At 44.4% G+C, this 19,536-nt stretch overlaps 1 protein-coding gene across 2 annotated transcripts in view; it reads left to right on the top strand.

Annotated features, from left to right (window-relative positions):
- Nucleotides 1–47: 47 nt before the first annotated feature.
- Nucleotides 48–19,536, top strand: part of LOC129712568 (NAD(P) transhydrogenase, mitochondrial-like) — a 55,428-nt gene continuing 35,939 nt past the window's right edge. Inside the window, exons 1-8 of one of the 2 annotated variants that reach the window (XM_055661076.1) lie at nucleotides 48–133; nucleotides 3,397–3,568; nucleotides 9,340–9,569; nucleotides 10,287–10,504; nucleotides 12,274–12,361; nucleotides 14,958–15,046; nucleotides 15,921–16,108; nucleotides 17,781–17,914. In XM_055661076.1, the coding sequence (XP_055517051.1) occupies nucleotides 3,430–3,568; nucleotides 9,340–9,569; nucleotides 10,287–10,504; nucleotides 12,274–12,361; nucleotides 14,958–15,046; nucleotides 15,921–16,108; nucleotides 17,781–17,914 (1,086 nt within the window). In that variant the 5' untranslated portion in view covers nucleotides 48–133; nucleotides 3,397–3,429. Of the gene's footprint in view, nucleotides 197–3,396; nucleotides 3,569–9,339; nucleotides 9,570–10,286; nucleotides 10,505–12,273; nucleotides 12,362–14,957; nucleotides 15,047–15,920; nucleotides 16,109–17,780; nucleotides 17,915–19,536 lie in introns of both variants that reach the window. The other variant, XM_055661075.1, reaches the window with a different exon arrangement.

Here is a 19,536-nt window from a genome sequence, read left to right as displayed (position 1 = left end):
CGTGTGTCTGACGAGCTCCGGCCGCGAACCCGCCTCTTCCTTCCTCCAGCCGCCCGGCCCCGGCGCTGCCTCCGCTCCGCTCCCCGGCTCCGCTGCGCTGCTGCTGCTGCCGCTGCCGCTGCCGCTGACTCAGGTGGGTCCCTGCAGGGGTGAGAGAGGGGGGGAGAGAGACACTACCTGCAGGTCCCGGGGACAGGTGAGTCCCCACTCCCCGTCTATCTGTCTGTCTGTCTGGGCCCCGCTCCCCGGCTCCCGTCTCCCCAAAGGCAGCCTGAAGGTTATTCAGGAGCTGCCTCGGCCGCTGCACCGCTTTGCCCCCTTTGTTTCATTTTGCACCCACGCAACGCCACTTTTACATGACATTTGCACCATAAATATCAATGCAACACGACTTAAATGACATTATGCGCCACGAAAACCAATGCAGCACCCCTTTTAAGCGACATTTGCGCCATTAAAACCAACGCAACGCGACTTAAATGACATTTGCACCACAGGAACCAATGCAACACGGCTTTCAAAAGACATTTGGACAGATACATTAATAGGAAGGGTGTAGAGGTCAATGGGCAATTGGGCAGTGTGCCAACTAGGGCAGCATGGACAAGGTGGGCCGAAGGGCACCGTGTCTCCATTGGCTCTACCTCTACGACTCTAATTGCAACATTGCTCAGCTGTGGGTAGGAAGGAACTGCAGATGCTGGTTTACAGTGTAGATAGACTCAAAATGCTGGAGTAACTCAGCGGGTCAGGCAGCATCTCTGGCGAAAAGGAATAGGTGACGTTTTGGATCGAGACATTTCTTCAGTCCCGAAACGTCTCCTTTTCTACAGAGATGCTGTCTGACCCGCTGAGTTACTCCAGCATTTTGTGTCTAACTTCCATTGCTGAGATTTGACCTTAGTCTCTTTCCTGTGATGCCTTTCATTCATTTTCTATTGACCTCATTCTAGAAGGATAGTTATCCAGGAGTGGACACTGTGGGTCCAAGTGTTTGTTTTAACATGTGTGTGTTTCCACCTATCTTGCTATTCTCCATTTGTCCTCTCTGCCCTTCTCCACTTCTCCACACTGCCTGCCTTTGCCATTTGGTCACCTTGGAGTCTTTCTCACCAGCGCTGGGTTTCTGCGATCAGTTTCTCTCTTCCACACTTTGCAAATAATTCCCTTATGAATTGTGTAATGCTTGACTACAGAGTAATAGGGTCTCAAAAGCAAAAGGTCTACACTTGTGTTAGAAAAGATCACCAGAGGTTTACCCCCACACCTCCTCCCTGAACGAAAGCCCAGACTACATTAAATCAAGCTTTTAGTTTCATTTCCCACATTTGACAGAAGATGTTTTTGTTGTTAATTAGTCAATACCTTGTGAAGGATATTTCTTGGGGAGGGGGATCGAGGGTTGTAAACAAAAATATTAACATTGTCCTGTACTGTTCAACCCAACAGCCGGCATTTTCTTATGTTGCTGTGTGTGTGTGTGTGTGTGTGTGTGTGTGTGTGTGTGTGTGTGTGTGTGTGTGTGTGTGTGTGTGTGTGTGTGTGTGTGTGTGTGTGTGTGTGTGTGTGTGTGTGTGTGTGTGTGTGTGTGTGTGTGTGTGTGTGTGTGTGTGTGTGTGTGTGTGTGTGTGTGTGTGTGTGTGTGTGTGTGTGTGTGTGTGGGTCAAATAATTGTATTTAAACCATAGAACCAATTTGTAGGGAATATTGTCTAAAGCTTGATATGGTTAATGTAGTTCAAATGAAAGGTCATCAAGCCGAAATGATATTTTTCCCCCGCAGAAAGCTGAGTGTTTTACAGTATTTACTTTCTCTTAAGTTTACTAAAATCTCTTGGAGTTCACGTTTCTTTAAATGTACTCGGGCAGTGTGGACCAGACGGCGAGGAGAGTCAACAGCTTTAAGTTCCTGGGTGCACACATCCCTGATGATCTATACTGGGCCCAGCACATTGATACAAGCACAAAGAAAGCTCACCAGTGCTTCTACCTGGTCTGCTGTTTGAAGAGTTTTGGCATGTCACTGAATACTTTATCGTACTTCTGCAGCCAGCATACTGACTGGTTGCATCACAGGCTGAATCGGAAATTCAAATGCTCATGAACTAAGGGAGGCTGCAAAAAGTGGTGAACACTTAGTTTAGCTTATTCAGTTTAGTTTATGGTCCCGTGTACCGAAGGTACAGTGAAAAGCTTTTGTTGCGTGCTAACCAGTCAGCGGAAGGACAATACATGATTACAATCGAGCCATTTGCAGTGTACTGATAGGATGGTTCCATAGCCCGATAACACTACCCGGTTCATCACGGGGAATGACATCCCCACCGTCAAAGGGATCATCTGCAGGAAGTGCTGCCTGAAGACAGCAGCCGGCATCGTCAAAGACCCACACCACCCTGGCCACACTCTCTCATGCTGCTACCATTTGGGAAGAAGGTACAGGAGCCTGAAAACTGCTGCCTCCAAGTTAAGGGCCTGTCCCACTTGGCAGTTTTTTTCGGCGACTGTCATTGACAGCATCATTGACTGACGTTTCAGGTCACCGAAAAAATCGCTCCGTGATGACGTATTGACGGTGTTTCCTCAAGTGTCGCAACTTTTTGTTTGTCGCCGCTTGGATTTTGAAACGTTCGAAATCTTTCAGCGACCCTGATCTTTCAGTCAATGACGCTGGCAGTCGCCGAAAAAATCGCCAAGTGCAACAGGCCCTTAAAAGACCAGCTTCCTCTCATCAACCACCAGGTTCTTGATGAATGACCCGATCCACAAACCATCTCAGCTCCAACCAACAAGCCCTGCCTCAGCTAATATGTTTGCTCTGCGGGAGTTGCTCCAGCATTTTGTGTCTACCTTCGAAATATACCAGCATCTGTAGTTCCTTTCTACACACCTCTTAGCTGGAGGTGCAGAAAAATACTCAGGTTTAAAGAAGGATGCAAAGTCATTAGAATAAAATTTCAGAGTTCCTTTTTAGTAACAGGTCCCTGCATTTCATATCAACTTAAACAATTTTGCATGTAACCAAATGGTGTTTTAACAGCTTTATTACCTGATATATGTAGAAGATACAACAGTACAGCACAGGAACAAAACCCTTCTTCAGACGAAAGTGTCTGAAGAAGAGTCCCGACTTGAAGCGTCACCTATTCCTTTTCTCCTGAAATGCTCCCTGACCCGCTGAGTTTCTCCAGCTTTTTGTGTCTATCTTCGGTTTAAACCAGCATTTGCAGTTCCTTCCTAGACACAGTAGTTCAGGATTGCTCTCTAGTCGTTCTAGGATGGTTTAGTTGCCTGATAATAGCTGGGAAGAGACTGTCCCTGAATCTGGAGGCGTGCTTTGAGGAAAGACCGACTTTACCATTATCGCCTTAACCACTTGTTTTCAATTGTCCTACAGGGTGGCTTGAAGTAACACCGTCTGCCCTTCATCATGGCCAGTTTATTCCGTGGTGCGATGTGCTTCTCTGCCCCGTTACTGCAGAGTGGATCGGCAGTAACAGTAAAGCAAGCTCCTTGCAAACGTTACTTTAAGACCTACCGAGTGTTGTGGAACCAGCAGGCAGTTAAAGGTAAATATATTTTAAATTTAATCACTCTAATTTGTGTCACTTTAGGACTGTGAGCTGTTTAGAAGAACATGTATGCCCTTATTTCAATTCCCTGGTTGCTTGCTACCCTCTAATTCCTGTCCAAATTTCAGTCAATATTACGTGTTCATGCTCAGGAAATTCATAGAGCTCTGTACACAATTTCAGATGGATGGTCTGAAGATGAAGGAGAATGGTAATTGTGTTCAGTTGTACCTTGTGCAGCTTACAACCCAGCGGTATAAATATTGATTTCCCTAACTTCAAGTAATCCTTGCATCCCTCCTCTCTGTGTCTCTCCCGCACCCTAGTTGTAGTACTAGTTTCATTGTCGTCCGGTTGAGTAAACTCATTATCACCTGTCCCACAGCCAACAATGGACCATTGTGGGCTCAACGTTTATTAATCATTGTTACTTTTTGCATATCTTTCATTCATGTGTTCTATATTTCTCTATATCACCATCTGTATCACTTGTTTCCTTCTTCCCCTGACTCGAAACGTCACCCATTCCTTCTCTTCAGTTGTTGCAAAGCTGACTTAACTGGGAGATCAGTTTGGGTTTCATTTTACCACTATGCCATCTCAAAGTTGTTTTCCATGGACTAGTTAAATATAATCCATATTTTAGAAAATAAGTGAATTAAAAGGTGGCACAGTAGCGCCGCAGGTAGAGCTGCTGCCTCACACCGCCCACGGATGCTGTCTGTGTGGAGTTTGCACGTCCTCCCTGTGACCGCAGGGGTTTCTTCCATGTGCCTCTCACATTCCAAAGACGTGTGAGGTTGTAGGTTAATTTGCCCTCTGTAAATTGCCCCTAGTGTGTAGGGAGTGGATGAGAAAGCAGAGCTAGTGTGAACGGGTGATTGGTGGGGACGCGGTGGGCCGACGGACCTCTTTCCATGCTGCATCTCTTAAGTACTAAGTATTAAAGGTTAATTTAGCCATTGCAAACTTGCCTACCGTTTTCAGGTTTAAGAAGGAACTGTGCAGATGCTGGAAAATCGGAGGTAGACAAAAATGCTGGAGAAACTCAGCGGGTGCAGCAGCATCTATGGACTGAAGAAGTGTCTCGACCCGAAACATCGCCTATTTCCTTCGCTCCACAGATGCTGCCTCACCCGCTGAGTTTCTCCAGCATTTTTGTCCGCCTGCCATTTCAGGTTGTCATTTTCCAGCAAGAAGAGATTAGTTAAAATAATGACTGTGGGACTGACAAAGCTGCTCGGGCCTTTCCCAGGGCCTGTACTGGACAGCGATCCCAGCAGCTGTTGATATTAGCTGTAACCTGATTCAATGCCCTTGTGTATAAAGGAGTGATATGTGAAACCAGTGCTTGTGAATTAAAATGGCAACGTTCAGTACTATTGATGATGCTTGCAGTAGTATCTGTGATTCCGTAACCAGAGTAACTTTCAAATTACACAAGATGCAGCTGCCTGTCTTATTCATGTTATGGAGGGAAGGCACAATAAAATCATAAATGTTTACAGCGTTCAAGGATTCTGATTGTGTCAGCTTTTTGGTTGAACCATTTTTAGAATTAATTCTAAGAATTGGGGATATTTATGGTATCTAAACTGATAAGGGAAAGCATTTTACCCCCGAATCTATCTCTACCTAATATTGAATCAGCTTTCCCTTTTAAATTATAGTTGATGGCATCTGTGATCCCATACAAACTTTTTTCTCCCATGTCTTCTGTTTCGTGTTGGTGTCAATTTTAAATGTACCAATATGCCAATGTGGTTTGTGATCACAGAAGATCAGAAAGTATTGATGGACAATAATTAGAAATGTATATATTTATATATCAATTGTGACCAGTATTTTTTTTTGTGATGTTATGGCATACTGACACCTCTAAAAAATAGTTGTACAACTTGAAAACAGGCCCTTTGGCCCAACCTGCACACGCCAACCAACATGCACCATCACACTAGTCCCACCTGCCTGAGTGTGGCCTATATCCCTTTAAACCTGTCCTATTGATGAACCTGCATAATTGGTTCTTATACATTGGCATAGTCCCTGCCTCAACTACCTCCTCCGGCAGCTCGTTCCATACGCTCACCAGCCTTTGGTAACGAAACGCAACTAAACTAAACCCTTTGTGGGAAATGTCGGTGTGGGCAGGTTGGGCCGAAGGGCCTGTTTGACTCCAAGACTCAATGACCTCTAACTGAAGGGGATAGAATGGGGTTTCTACTCTGCCGTGGTCTATTTTGTTGTTCTGTTTAGCATGATCTCACATCCTCAGACAATCTTGGCATGATGACAGCTGAGTTCAGATATTATTCAGAGTGGAATTTGGACTTGTATCTGTCTGGTTGGAAGTCCAATAATTTAATGTGTAGTATAATGCCATATAACATTCTCAAGGCAGTTCGGCGGGCAATTTAGCTCTGATAATTTTAATCACTGACAAGAAACTTTGCTGGCAATATTAAAGGACGAGCAATCCAAAAGGTTGAGAGTTCAACTCCCAGTGAAGTAGTTAGGGTTGTGATAGTGTTATGGATGTATGACTGATCCTGTAAATTAAGTCCTGAACTAACAATCATGAGAATTAAACTTTACATTGCACTGTGCAATTTGCAAAGTTAAATTTAGATTTTGAAAATCTATTCTTAAAAAACCAGGAAATATAACAATTCAAAAATTCCACAGTCACAAAACGTTGATCTTTTCACTGATGCCCTTTTTTTTTAGGGAACCTCTTGTTCTTAATTTCATAAGTTATTGGAGCAGAATTAGGCCTTTAATTATACTTGGCTTATGTGTGACCATAGTCTTCACCTCAATGTTTGACTCTTTGTATCAGAACACTATGGTGGACCAAGAAAGCCGTTCACCATTTGTTGAAATGGCACCATTTGCTGCAGGCTGATTGTCCTTCATGGTTTAAGTACTAGAGCAGGGGTCGGCAACCTTGTTCTGCATAGGGGCCGGGACGCATGTCTGTGAGCGGATGGTGGGCCACATCTATCATGTGTACACATGATCCCGCCCTGGATGGCAGGCAACAAATCACGTGTTCACATAGATCGCGTCCCTTCGAGGATGCCACACTGGTCCCTAGTTACAGGCGCTCACGAACAATGCGCACCTACGGACCATTGCCTTGGCCTTGTCCTGAAGGCCGTGGTTCAAATACTTACACTCACTAGTCCCCGGCCTATTGACAACCCCGATCCTGACAGTGAAGCCCAAACATAGAAGGTGCGCAGCCATGCTGGCGGCTTTGCGCAGGATGCCATACAGCCAGAGCTTGGCGCTGCTCGGCAACGCTCGGCGGCTCCGCCATTGCGGCTTCCTTGCGTCCTTTGCGCCAACTATGTCCTTTCCAAACAGCTGTGATAATTTCCATTCTTGATCTTTCAGTGATTCAGCTTATCGTGTGCTGTCAATGCAGGTAAATAGAACAGAGCATCTCATAAACGCATGATAAGTCAACATATGGACTCCTGCTTAGAAAGAGGAGATAATGGCTAGAGTCAAAAACGGGGTGTGGATTTAGAACATTAAATATTAAACAACCCTTCGGCCCAGGTTAGAAACAAGAAACTGCAGATGCTGGTTTACACAAAAGGAATCTGAACACACTCTCTAAAGAACAGTCCCGACCTGAAACGTTGCCTATCCACGTTCTCAAGAGATGCTGTCTGTCCCGCTGAGTAACCCCAGCACTTTGTATCTTTATGATGCCAGGTTTATTACTCTCCTCTCTCTGCACATGATCCAAATTTATCCCATTCCCTGCATTTCCACGTGCCTGTTTAAAACCATCTTAAATGGCAATATCACATCTGCCTTCTCCTCCACTAATGCGACACGTTCCAGGCACACAGCACTCTGTGTAACAAAAACATCTCCTTTAAACTCTCCCCCTCTCACCTTAAGCTATGCTCCCTAGTGTTTAGATTTTAGCGAGGCATATAGGTTTAGGGAGACATTTGCTAGGAGTGTTACATAGAAGTCTATTTAAAATATGACTGTTGAAAAATAAAGAGATTTTGTGAGCTTCTTAAAAGAGAAAAGGAAGATAGTGAGGTTAAGGGAGGGAAGTCCTGCGTTTAGCGAATTAATGTCAATTAATATCTGCAAATCAGGCTGGCATACAATGCAATGTTATTAATGCAAAGCAAAGCATTACTAAGGGATGATAGATAGGAGATATTTGAGTAATTAAACATAGTTTAATCAAAAGCCTAAGCTAATGTAATCTGATTATAATTACATTAAGTATTCAGGTATTATGTTGTTAAGTTTCTCAAGTACCATTGGTAAAGTACCCAAGGCCATCATTGTGATAATTTTGAATGTGCAAATGGGAGCGGGAATGATCCAGTTTCTCGACACTCTGCTCCCCGCTACATACAAACTACATATAGACAGACCCATAGTCAGGATTGAATTCCTGACACATAAGAGTCTTTTTATTTTTACTTATTTTTTTAACTATTTTTTACATATTATTTGGAATTTAAAAAATCTATATCTTTAGAAATGACATGGGGAGTTCTTTAGTCAGAGGGTGGTAAACCTGTGGAATTCATTGGCACAGATGGCTGTGGAGGCAAGTCATTGTGTATTTTTGAGGAGGAGATTGATAGTTACTTGGTTAGTAGGGTGTAGATCAGCCATGATTGAATGGCGGAGTAGACTCGATGGGCCGAATGGCCTACTTCTGCGCCTATGACTTGGGGAAGTATGAACGTTCGGTCAAATCAAAGGCACAAGTCAGGATTATTATTTGGAATTTTAAAAAAAACCTCCAACCTCACTGGAAGCTCAACATCAGGTGGGTGGGATGAGGCAGTGTGTCTGGTTGGCACCCAAGGCATTTATTCTCTCAACCCAACCTAAAAACACTCAGCAAAAAACACAAGGCTGGATGGAGGGACTCTGCAGGTCAGTTTAGTTTACCGTCACGTGTACTGAGGTACAGTGAAAAGCTTTGGGCAATAGTGGCGGGATCGGCATCTGTGGAGGGAATGCATCGTTTAGGTCAGGATCCTTCCTCACAATGAAGGGTCCTGATCTAAAAAACGTCTATTCATTCCCTCCACACATGCTACCTGACCCATTGAGTTATAGAGTCATAGACTGATGCAGTGTGGAAACAGGCCCTTCTGCCCAACTTGCCCACATTCGGCTAACAGGTCCCAGAGTTGGACTAGGTAGTATTTTGTTGTCAAAGTAGGATTAGGGCTGTGCACGTTGGTTCAAGATCCTGATTGTTTAGCGATACAGTGCCTTCGACCCACCGAGTCCATGCCGACCAGCGATCCCCGCACACTAACACTATCCTATACACACAAGGCACAATTTACAATTTGACCAAGCCAATCGACCTACAAACCTTTCGATCGTGTGGGAGATCCCGTAGAAAATCCACGCAGGTCACGGGGAGAACGTACAAACTCCGTACAGACAGCACTCATGGTCAGGATCGAACTTAGGTCTCTGGCGCTGTAAGGCAGCAACTCTACCACTGCTCCACCGTGCTGCCTTGCAGATGTAGGAAAATATATCTTCCTGATTCCTGGTGATGTGGGACATCAAGCTTCTGTACCTCCTGCCTGACAGCAGCAGTGAGAAGAGAGCAGGGTGATGATGGGGCCACCATCTCCCTCATGTTGCTGCTCTTGATGGACCGGCCTGAGTTCCCCACTCACTCCAGCCTCACGTGGGTTGGAACTGCCGTACGATGCTCTTTCACTGAAATATTTTCCGTCACCTCACAACAGGTGTCCGTTATAAAGATCTGGTGGTCGGCATTCCCAAGGAAATTTTCAAGAATGAGAGAAGGGTGGCGGTGTCTCCAGTGGGTGTCCAAGCCCTGGTCAAGCAAGGCTTCACTGTCAAAGTGGAAACAACAGCTGGTGATGGCGCCAAGTTCTCAGATGACCAATACAGAGAGGCTGGGGCCATTATCAACAATACAAAAGATGTCTTTGGATCTGATATTGTCCTAAAGGTTTGTATTCCACCATTGACTCAAAGTAGTACTTTAAAATATTTAAATAATGGAAGAGGAGATTGCGTGTGTGTGTGTGTGTCTGTATGTGTGTGTGTCTGTATGTGTGTCTGTGTGTGTGCGTGTCGCTGTGTGTGTGTGTGTGTGTGTGTGTGTGTGTGTGTCTGTATGTGTGCGTGTCTGTATGTGTGCGTGTCTGAGTGTGCGTGTCTGAGTGTGCGTGTCTGAGTGTGCGTGTCTGAGTGTGCGTGTGCGTGTCTCTGTGTGTGTGCGTGTCTCTGACATGTGTGTCCAGGGCCATGCCCCATCTACACCAGTCCGACCTGCCTTCATTTTTGGCCCATATCCCTCTAAACCTATCCAATCTATGTACCTGTCCAAATATTTTTTTAATGTTTCGGGGGGGTGGGGTTGGTGAACAGCTGGGGACTCTACAATAACAGACCTCCTTGTCCTGGACTTGTCTAGCCTTCAGCTCGTCACTAACCCCTCCCACCCCCCCCCCCTCGCTCCCACTTTCTGTCAGCAGAAGGGTCTCGACCCAAAACATCACCCATCCTTTTTCTCCAGAGATGCTGCCTGACCCACTGAGTTAGACCCACTTTGTGTCTTATCTCCACCAAATTGATAGGTGATTTTAATTTTCCTTGATTTTCACTTGTTTGTTACCTTATGAGTTCAGGAATTTGTGTATATATATATTTTTTTCTTGTGCAGGTCAGGGCTCCAACTTTCAATGAGGAGTTGGGAGCGCATGAAGCCGAGATGCTGAAGGAGAAGTCTACTCTTGTCAGCTTCATCTACCCAGCTCAAAATGCCGATCTCATGAGTAAGCTCGCTCAACGCAAGACATCTGTCCTCGCGATGGACCAGGTCCCTCGAGTTACCATAGCCCAGGGTTACGATGCTCTCAGCTCCATGGCTAACATCGCAGGGTACGATGGATACTTGTTTTTAATGGGGGGGAAAGTGGAACTTAAATAAATGGATTCACAACCTATCCACATGGACAGGACAGGTTTGGAGGGATATGGGCCTAACACAGGCAGGTGGGACTAGAGTAGCTGGGACATGTTGGTCAGTGTGGGCAAGTTGGGCTGCAGGGCCTGCTTCCACGTAGTACGTTCACAGTTTAAGGATAAGGGGGAAATCTTTTAGAACCGAGATGAGGAAAAAAATTTTCACACGGAGAGTGGTGAATCTCTGGAATTCTCTGCTACAGAAGGTAGTTGAGGCCAGTTCATTGGCTATATTTAAGTGGGAGTTAGATGTGGCCCTTGTGGCTAAAGGGATCAGGGGGTATGGAGAGAAGGCAGGTACAGGATACTGAGTTGGATGATCAGCCGTGATCATATTGAATGGCGGTGCAGGCTCGAAGGGTCGAATGGCCTACTCCTGCACCTATTTTCTATGACTCTTTGATATTTCACAGCAGTTACCAGTTTTATTTTTACTACTATTAATGCTTGTGTCTGTGATCAGACAAGAACTAATGGTGAAGGAAAGAACTTCAATGTGGCTGTGGAAGAATCATTGGTTCAGGCAGAACTGCAGCAGTGGAAGTAGAACATGCATACATGCATAGGAAGGAACTGCAGATGCTGGTTTACACCGAAGGTTAACACCAAATGCTGGAGTAACTCAGCGGGTCATAAGTGATAGGAGCAGAATTAGGCCATTTGGCCCATCAAGTCTACTCTGCCATTTAATCATGGCTGATCTAACTCTCCCTCCAAACCAGGCAGGTAGCATCTCTGGAGAAAAGGAATAGATGACGTTTCGGGTCGAAACCCAAATACTCCAGCATTTAGTGTTTAAAAATAGGTGCATGTTTTTGATGAAGATCGACACAAAGTGCTGGAGTTACTCAACAGGACAGGCAGCATCTCTGGAGAGAAGGAATGGGTGAAGTTTCGGGTCGAGATCCTTCAGCCTGCAGAAAGGCTCGACCCCTGAAACGTCACCCAGTCCTTCTCTCCAGAGATACTGCCTGTCCTGTTGAGTTACTCCAGCACTTTGTGTCTACAGTATAAACCAGCATCCTACCCACACATGCATGTTTTTGATATTAGTTTAGTTTAGTGATACAGCATGGAAACAGACCCTGGGAGAATGGGCTTGTACACTCTGGAGTTTAGAAGGATGAGAGGAGATCTCATTGAAACATACAAGATTGTTAAGGGCTTGGACACGCTAGAAGCAGGAAACATGTTCCCGATGTTGGGGGAGTCCAGAACCAGGGGCCACAGTTTAAGAATAAGGAGTAAGCCATTTAGAACGGAGACGAGGAAACACTTTTTCTCACAGAGAGTGGTGAGTCTGTGGAATTCTCTGCCTCAGAGGGCGGTGGAGGCAGGTTCTCTGGATGCTTTCAAGGGAGAGCTAGATAGGGCTCTTAAAAATAGCGGAGTCAGGGGATATGGGAAGAAGGCAGGAACCGGGTGCTGATTGGGGATGATCAGCCATGATCACATTGAATGGCAATGCTGGCTTGAAGGGCCGAATGGCCTACTCCTGCACCTATTGTCTATTGTCTTTTCTCTGTACCACGGCAGACGTGACAATAAACTAAACTGAAGCTAGACTTTGTCTCCATAGCCTGAATGTCGGCACAGTGATTGTTCAATGTTTTTTCTTTGTTGTGATAATGCTAACCCACAGGTGTTCTGAAGTAGATCTAAATGTTCTCAAATCTCTCTTCCAGGTACAAGTCCGTTGTATTGGCAGCAAACCACTTTGGTCGATTTTTCACGGGTCAGATAACAGCAGCTGGAAAAGTACCTCCGGCAAAGGTAAAAGTCACTTCCAGAGTCGCGCCGTAGAATTTATAATTTTGTGCCACCGTATGGCAGCGCTGAAGATGGACACAAAAAAAGCCGGAGTAATGCTGAGCTGTTGGAAATGTGGAGGCACACAAGAAAACGCAGATGCCAGAATCTTGTTCAAAGCACAAAGTGCTGGAGTAACGCAGCGGGTCAGGCAGCCGGAATGGTACCAAAACGGAGGCACCGATCTTTTGCTAATTCATCTAAATTTTGGAAAGCCGCAGGACCAAAACAGCTGTGCCGAAATCTTAATGCACAAATCTTAAGAGAGCAAGATTTATAATGTGGGGCAAAAGTGTATATTGAGAAGAGAAAGAATAAACGCAAAGAAGTTTAAAATTAAAAAAAAATAGACAACTATCTTTTCTTCCACCCGCCCATCCTACAGCTAAACTCTTCTGCCAAGTAAAATTACTCAAGTTTCACTGAAGCGTTTAAGAAACTTGAAACAAGACTAAAAAGGACAAAGGAAATAAATATACAAAGTGTGGTTAAACTGACAAACATCATTTGTCAGAATTGTAAATTGAATGCCCTCAACTGAATTGTGAGAAATGACAAAGCAGCGGGGCCGAAACAGCAGCGCCGAGAAGTACCCGACCCCGGGCAGCATCTGTGGAGAGAATGATTGCACACCTTTCGGACCGGGACCCTTCTTCAGAGTGTGAAGAAGGATCCCAACCTGAAACAACACTTGTCTATTCCCTCCACAGATGCAGCCTGACCTGCTGAGTTTCTGCAGCTGAGTTACTCCAGCACTGGGTTTTGGAAATAAGTGTGTAAAAAAAATTGTGCATTTCCATCCAAGAAACTGTTTCAGTCAAGGTAGATTGACACAATTAACTGCTATTACCAATGTTTTTTTTGTAGACAGAAAGGTGCCAGTGCACCGATAACTCACAACGTTGTTTGCTGCTGTACAAAAATCTAGTTTAAAATTTTTTTGGAGGTGCCAGTATGCCTGATGTACCCGTGTACAGGGTGATTAGACTGGATAGCGCACAAAACATTTTTCACTCTTATCACTGTCCACATAACAATAATATACCAGTACCAATGTTTCTATTCTTTGCATGCATTCTTGTTGCCATGGTTATGCTTTATTGCAACTTGCAAGAAAACCGTCTGTTTTCAAGACCTTTTCCAGCTGAGTTGACATCCAGTTTTGAGATGATTTTAAACATCCAAACCAGCATTGCACCGATCCAGCAGATCTCTAAATCGTTCCCCCGTATAGTTTTTTTCAGCGTACCTCTGTATGGAAGTCTCTGAATCTGGGTGTCATCTTAGTATGACTTTCTACATCTCCTCCGTGACTCTGGCAGCGAGCCCTGAGCGTGAAACGCATAAGAGACAAGAGTGCATTATTGTTTTATGTCCCAGATAGAACAATGAAATTCTTACTTGCAGCAGCACAACAGAATATGTAAACATAGTACACTGTAAACAATATAATAAACAAGAAAAAAGTATAACACACACAGATAAGTCTGAAGAAGGGTCTCGACCTGAAACGTCACCCATTCCTTCTCTCCATAGATGCTGCCTGGTCCGCTGAGTTACTCCAGCATTTTGTGTCTTATCTTTTTATATTTATATATATATATATATATATATATTTATTGGAGGGAACTGAAGATGCTCATTTAGACCAAAGTTAGAAACTCTGGCTTCTCTAACTTCATAACCCTTGCTTTCCCTCTCTCCGTCTCTCCCCCTTCCTAGTTCTCCGACCAGTCTGACTGCCCCATGATTAAATTTTATCTCGGTTTGCGTGGTTGACACCCTCTCCTGGCTAACAATGGTCTATTCCATATTTCCCTTGATCCCCATCCCCTTTGATGTCTCGTTTTCACATCTCACCCTTCCTTACGTTTTCAAGAGAGAGATAGATTTAGCTCTTGGAGCTAACGGAATGACAGGAAATGGGGAAAAAAGAGGAACGGGGTCGTGATTTGGGATTTAGACAAAAATGCTGGAGAAACTCAGCGGGTGAGGCAGCATCTATGGAGCGAAGGAAATAGGCAACGTTTCGGGCTGAAACCCTTCTTCTTTGGGATGATCAGCCATGATCATATTGAATGGTGGTGCTGACTCGAAGGGCCGAATGGCCTACTCCTGCACCTATTGTCTATGTTTCCCTTTGTGCTTCACTCTCCCCTGACTGTCTGAAGAAGGGTCTTGACCCGAAATGTCACCCATTCCTTCTATCCAGAGATGCTGCCTGTCCCACTGCATTACTCCAGCATTTTGTGTCTATCTATTTATTTATGTATATATATTTATATTTATATATATATCTCCCTCTCTATAGATAGATAGATAGATAGATAGATAGATAGATAGATAGAGATAGATAGATAAACACATACACATGCACACGCACATATACGAACATGTAAAAAACAAACAATAATAGTGCAATAATAGTCCATGCAGTTCAGAGCTTCTTTAGGCAACTGAAGTACAGCCGTGGAGGAACATTGATTTGCCATCACGTTAACTGAACCAACTGTAATTCTTGTTTTGTTTCCTTGTGGTTTTCTCCCGTTGCCAACACAAGGTCTTGGTCATCGGAGGGGGTGTTGCTGGATTAGCAGCTGCTGGAGCGGCAAAATCACTTGGAGCCATCGTCCGGGGTTTTGACACGAGGTAATTATTTTTACAGAAAGTCCATCAAATAGGTTTTTTTTCAGTCTGAATGCCGCACTCCAAAATGTGTAAGAACGTTTGGGGGGGCACTGTGGCACAGCGGTAGAGTTGCTGCCTTAGAGTCGCAGGGGCCCGGGTTCAATCCTGACTACGGGTGCTGGCTGTACGGACTTTTTTACGTTCTCCCCGTGACCGTGTGGGTTTTCCAGTTTCCTCTCGCATTCCAAAGACGTGCAGGTTTGTCGGTTAAATGGCTTTGGTAAAATTGTAAATTGTCCCTAGTGTGTAGGATAGTACGAGTGTACGGGATTACTGGTCGATGAGGGCTCGGTGGGCTGAAGGGCCTGATTCCACGCTGTATCTCTAAACCAAACTAAACGACACTAAAAACTTCTAAAAGGTCAGCATGGTTGATTTGCATTGTTTTCTTAATTGGGGGCATCTAGAGTCACTTCTGAGTTAATCTAGTTTCCAAAACAATTAATCATAGTCAATAAAAGAGGCCCTTTGGCCCATTGAGTCCATACTGACCATCAACCACCTATTTACATTATTCCTACGTAAATCTGATCCAATTTTTGAGTGGGAGTTTAGTTTATTGTTACGTGTACCAAGATACAGTGACAAGCTTTTGTTGCATGCTAACCAGTCAGTGGAAAGGCAATTTAGCCGTACACTGTCCACAGTGTACAGATACATGATAAAGGGAATAACATTTAATGCAAGATAAAGTCCAGTGATGTCTAATCAAAGATAGTCCTAAGGGTCTCCAATGAAGTAGCATCTGCAGTTCTTTCCTGCACATTATTCCAGCCCAATTGTGTTTTATAACCAGTTGACTTAAGTCGGTCCGTCTTGTCCAATCCTTGTATAGAGATGCAGCCCTGGAGCAGTTTAAATCTTTTGGAGCAGAACCTCTCAGTGTGGATGTGAAGGAATCTGGAGAAGGGACTGGTGGATATGCTAAAGTGATGTCAAAAGAATTTATTGAAGCTGAAATGGCACTGTTTGCCAAACAGTGCAAAGACGTGGATATCATCATCACAACTGCACTTATTCCAGGTAATGACAACTTTAAATATCAAAAGCTGTGTGTGTGATGTACTCACCATCTTGACGTTCTACTTTGCAAAATCTCTTTAAGAGTTTGGGTTTTCCCAAAAGATTAAGTGTGGAGATACAGCATGGAAATTGGTCCTTCGGCCCATCGATCCCATGCCGACCACTGGCCACCCTCTCACGCTAGTTCTATCCTACACACTAGGGACAATTTACATAAGCCGACTAACCTACAAACCTGCACGTCATTGGGAGGAAGCCCAAGCTGCCACAGCACAGGGAGAACATACAAACCCCACATAGACAGCACCCGTAGTCAGGATCGAACCCGGGTCTCTGGCGCTGTGAGGCAGCAACTCTACCGCTGCGCCACCGTGCTGCCCCAGATGCATGGAACATTTTAAATTTGTTCAAATCAAAGTGCAATATTTAGAATCAAACTTCCTCCTTTGTGAAGCTGGTTCGTACATTTTGCTTAGTCCAGTTTAGTTTAGAGATACAACGCATAGACAGGCCCTTCGGCCAACCAAGTTGGCGCCGACCAGCGATCCCCGCACATTAACACTATCCTACACACACTAGGGACAACTTTACATTTGTAGCAAACCAATTAACCTCCAAACCTGTACGTCTTTGGAGTGCGGGAGGAAAACAAAGATTTCTGAGAAAACCCACGCAGGTCGCGGGGAGAATGTACAAACTCTGTACAGACAGCACCCGTAGTTGGGATCGAAGCCGGCACCCTGGCGCTGTAAGGCAGCAACTCCACCGTGCTGCCCTAAGAGAAATAAGCAAATACACATTTAGCTTCCATTGGCCTGGCAATGACTAAGGTTCTAAAATATAACCCAGACATGTTGAAGGAATGCTGCGCTCATTATCATTGCTTTCTGTATCCCACTTCTGACACCATGTAAAGGAAACTAGACGTTGTCCATAGTCCTTTAACTAAGTCTTTATTCAGACACTAATTACACACGTTCCAGTACTAACCACAACTGGTCTACACACGTACTGGAACCTAACAGGGAGGGAACATGCAGATACCACAGTTATACTATAGAATGTGGGAGGGACAATATGCTAATGAGGTAGTTACATATATGGTTGCATGCATAACCATCTACACTTTCCATTGGTACACACTTAGTAACGTTTTAGTAACATAACTTTTAGGTTTGTATGTTCATTGGTCTCTGAGTTGCCCAAGTGTGTAGGGAATGGAACTTGTGTGAACTGTGGGTGTCCTGGACTCTGTGGGCTGAAGGGCCTGTTTCCAACTAAACTAAACTCAGTGGGTCAGGCAGCATCTGTGGAGGGAAAGGACAGGCAAAGTTTCAGGGCCAGGATCCTCCTTCAGACTGGTCGACGTACTTATGCTTAGGCACAATCCTGCAGTCACATGCAGGAAAGGTAAAGGAAGGTAGACACAAATACTGGAGTAACTCAGCGGGTGAGGCAGCATCTATGGAGCGAAGGAATTGGGGACGTTTCTTCGTCTTGACCTGAAATGTCACCAATTCCTTTGCTTCGTAGATGCTGCTTCACCCGCTGAGTTACTCCAGCATTTTGTGCCTACCTTTGATTTACCAGCATGTCCAGTTCTTTCTTAAAGGTAAAAGGAAGGACGACTAGTTAACGTGGTGCTAATACTACCTGATGTGTGGGTTTTCAGGGAAGCAGGCACCAGTACTTATCACCAAGGACATGGTGGAAACAATGAAGGATGGTTCTGTCATCGTTGATCTGGCCTCCGAGGCTGGTGGAAACGTGGCTACAACAAAACCTGAAGAAGTCTATGTTCATAAGGTTAGTCATTAAAAAGTAGTTTTGAAGAGTCATGAGAGGCTTAAGGGCCTGTCCCACTTAGGCGACTCTTTAGGCGACTGCCAGGGACTAGTTTTAATGGATTTCACCAATGACACCAGGTGACAGCACCTGCATCAGCACACGACGGCAAAAATTGTCGCCACTGTCGCCGAATATTTTTGAACATGTTGGAAATTTAGCGGCAGTCGCTTGTAGTCGCCCAAAAAATTGCCGAGGTGGGACAGGCCCATTAGACTGTGCCCTTAGTGGAAGTGTCTTAAGACTAGAGTGAATGAATGAATGATACTTTATTGTCACATGTGACAAGACACAGTGATGTTCTTTGTTTTGCCTACCCAAGGTATGCAAAGGGTCACCACATAAAGGGCATCGACAAAGTTACAAAGTATCCCACGCTATGTCCTTAATTGTTCCCCGCCCCCCTCACAACGGTTCCCCCACGCTGGATCCTTTGGTCTCACCCACCTTCACGACTTATCCCGTGAGGGCATACCTTTAAGTTGACGGGGGCAAAGTGTAAAGTAGATGTGTGGGGCAACCTTTTTAATTTGCACAGAGGTGGGTGCCTGCAATGTGCTGCCAAGGGTGGTGGTGGAGGAAGAAATGATGGTAGTGGCATTTGAGGCTTTGAGATAAGCACTTGGATATACAGGGAATGGAGGGACATGGATCACATGAAGACAGAGGGGATTAGCAGTCAGCAACCTTATACAGACACTTGCTCAGACAGTGGTGACTGAAAAAGGGCCCTGACCCCAAACATCACCTCTCCATGTTCTCCACAGATGTTGCCTGACCCATTAAGTAGCAATGTTACAAAATTTTGAGATTTTAAAAATCAAGTCTGCAATTTATCCCATCAGATAAAGCATAACAATAAGTTTAATTTGACACCAAATTCACTTTCATATCTCAAGTATTAAAAAAGTTATGGCCATTTTCATACTCGGAAATTAGCATCCTGTTCCCTATTGATTTTCAATGGACATTACAAAAAAGCTGTGATCTTGGATAGTCAACAGGCCATTTCTTAAGGAAAGATTAACATTTTTAAATAGCCTAAGTGTCCAAAGATTATTCACAAATAATTCACAATATAACATGATTTTTATATCTAATTTACATTAATTTATAGGCCAAATGGAAGGAATTTAGTGTTCAATTGCTGTAAATAAATGCCCATTTAAATCGACTTTCCAGTGGGTTTCTGTGAACGCGCTGGTTTAGAATGTTGACAGCGCGCTAGATTAGTGCCCTCAAATGCCGAGAAAAATACTACGGGATATAAAAAGCCCAAAATAAACTATTCGCAATAGATAACTTTAATTACAGGGTTATATATATGCCCCATTTAATGTAAAAATAAGGTACATACCTTTAATTGTTTGCTCTATAAAACCCTGGGGCTGCGAGAGGTCGCGGAATAAAACAGTAATTTTAAGACTATTATAACTATATTATCGAGGCCTATAAAACTAATAATACCTTTTGCGACCGGGTCTTGCAGCGATTTTTCGTTAATGATTTACTAGGCTGAACATGTGCGATTAGTACAGCCTAGTAAAAATCGCGTTTTAAACCCGCCCCCTCCAAACAGCGCC

Source organism: Leucoraja erinacea, chromosome 33, assembly GCF_028641065.1.
Source record: "Leucoraja erinacea ecotype New England chromosome 33, Leri_hhj_1, whole genome shotgun sequence".
Lineage (NCBI taxonomy): Eukaryota > Metazoa > Chordata > Chondrichthyes > Rajiformes > Rajidae > Leucoraja > Leucoraja erinaceus.
This window is presented reverse-complemented; position numbering and strand designations above follow the sequence as displayed.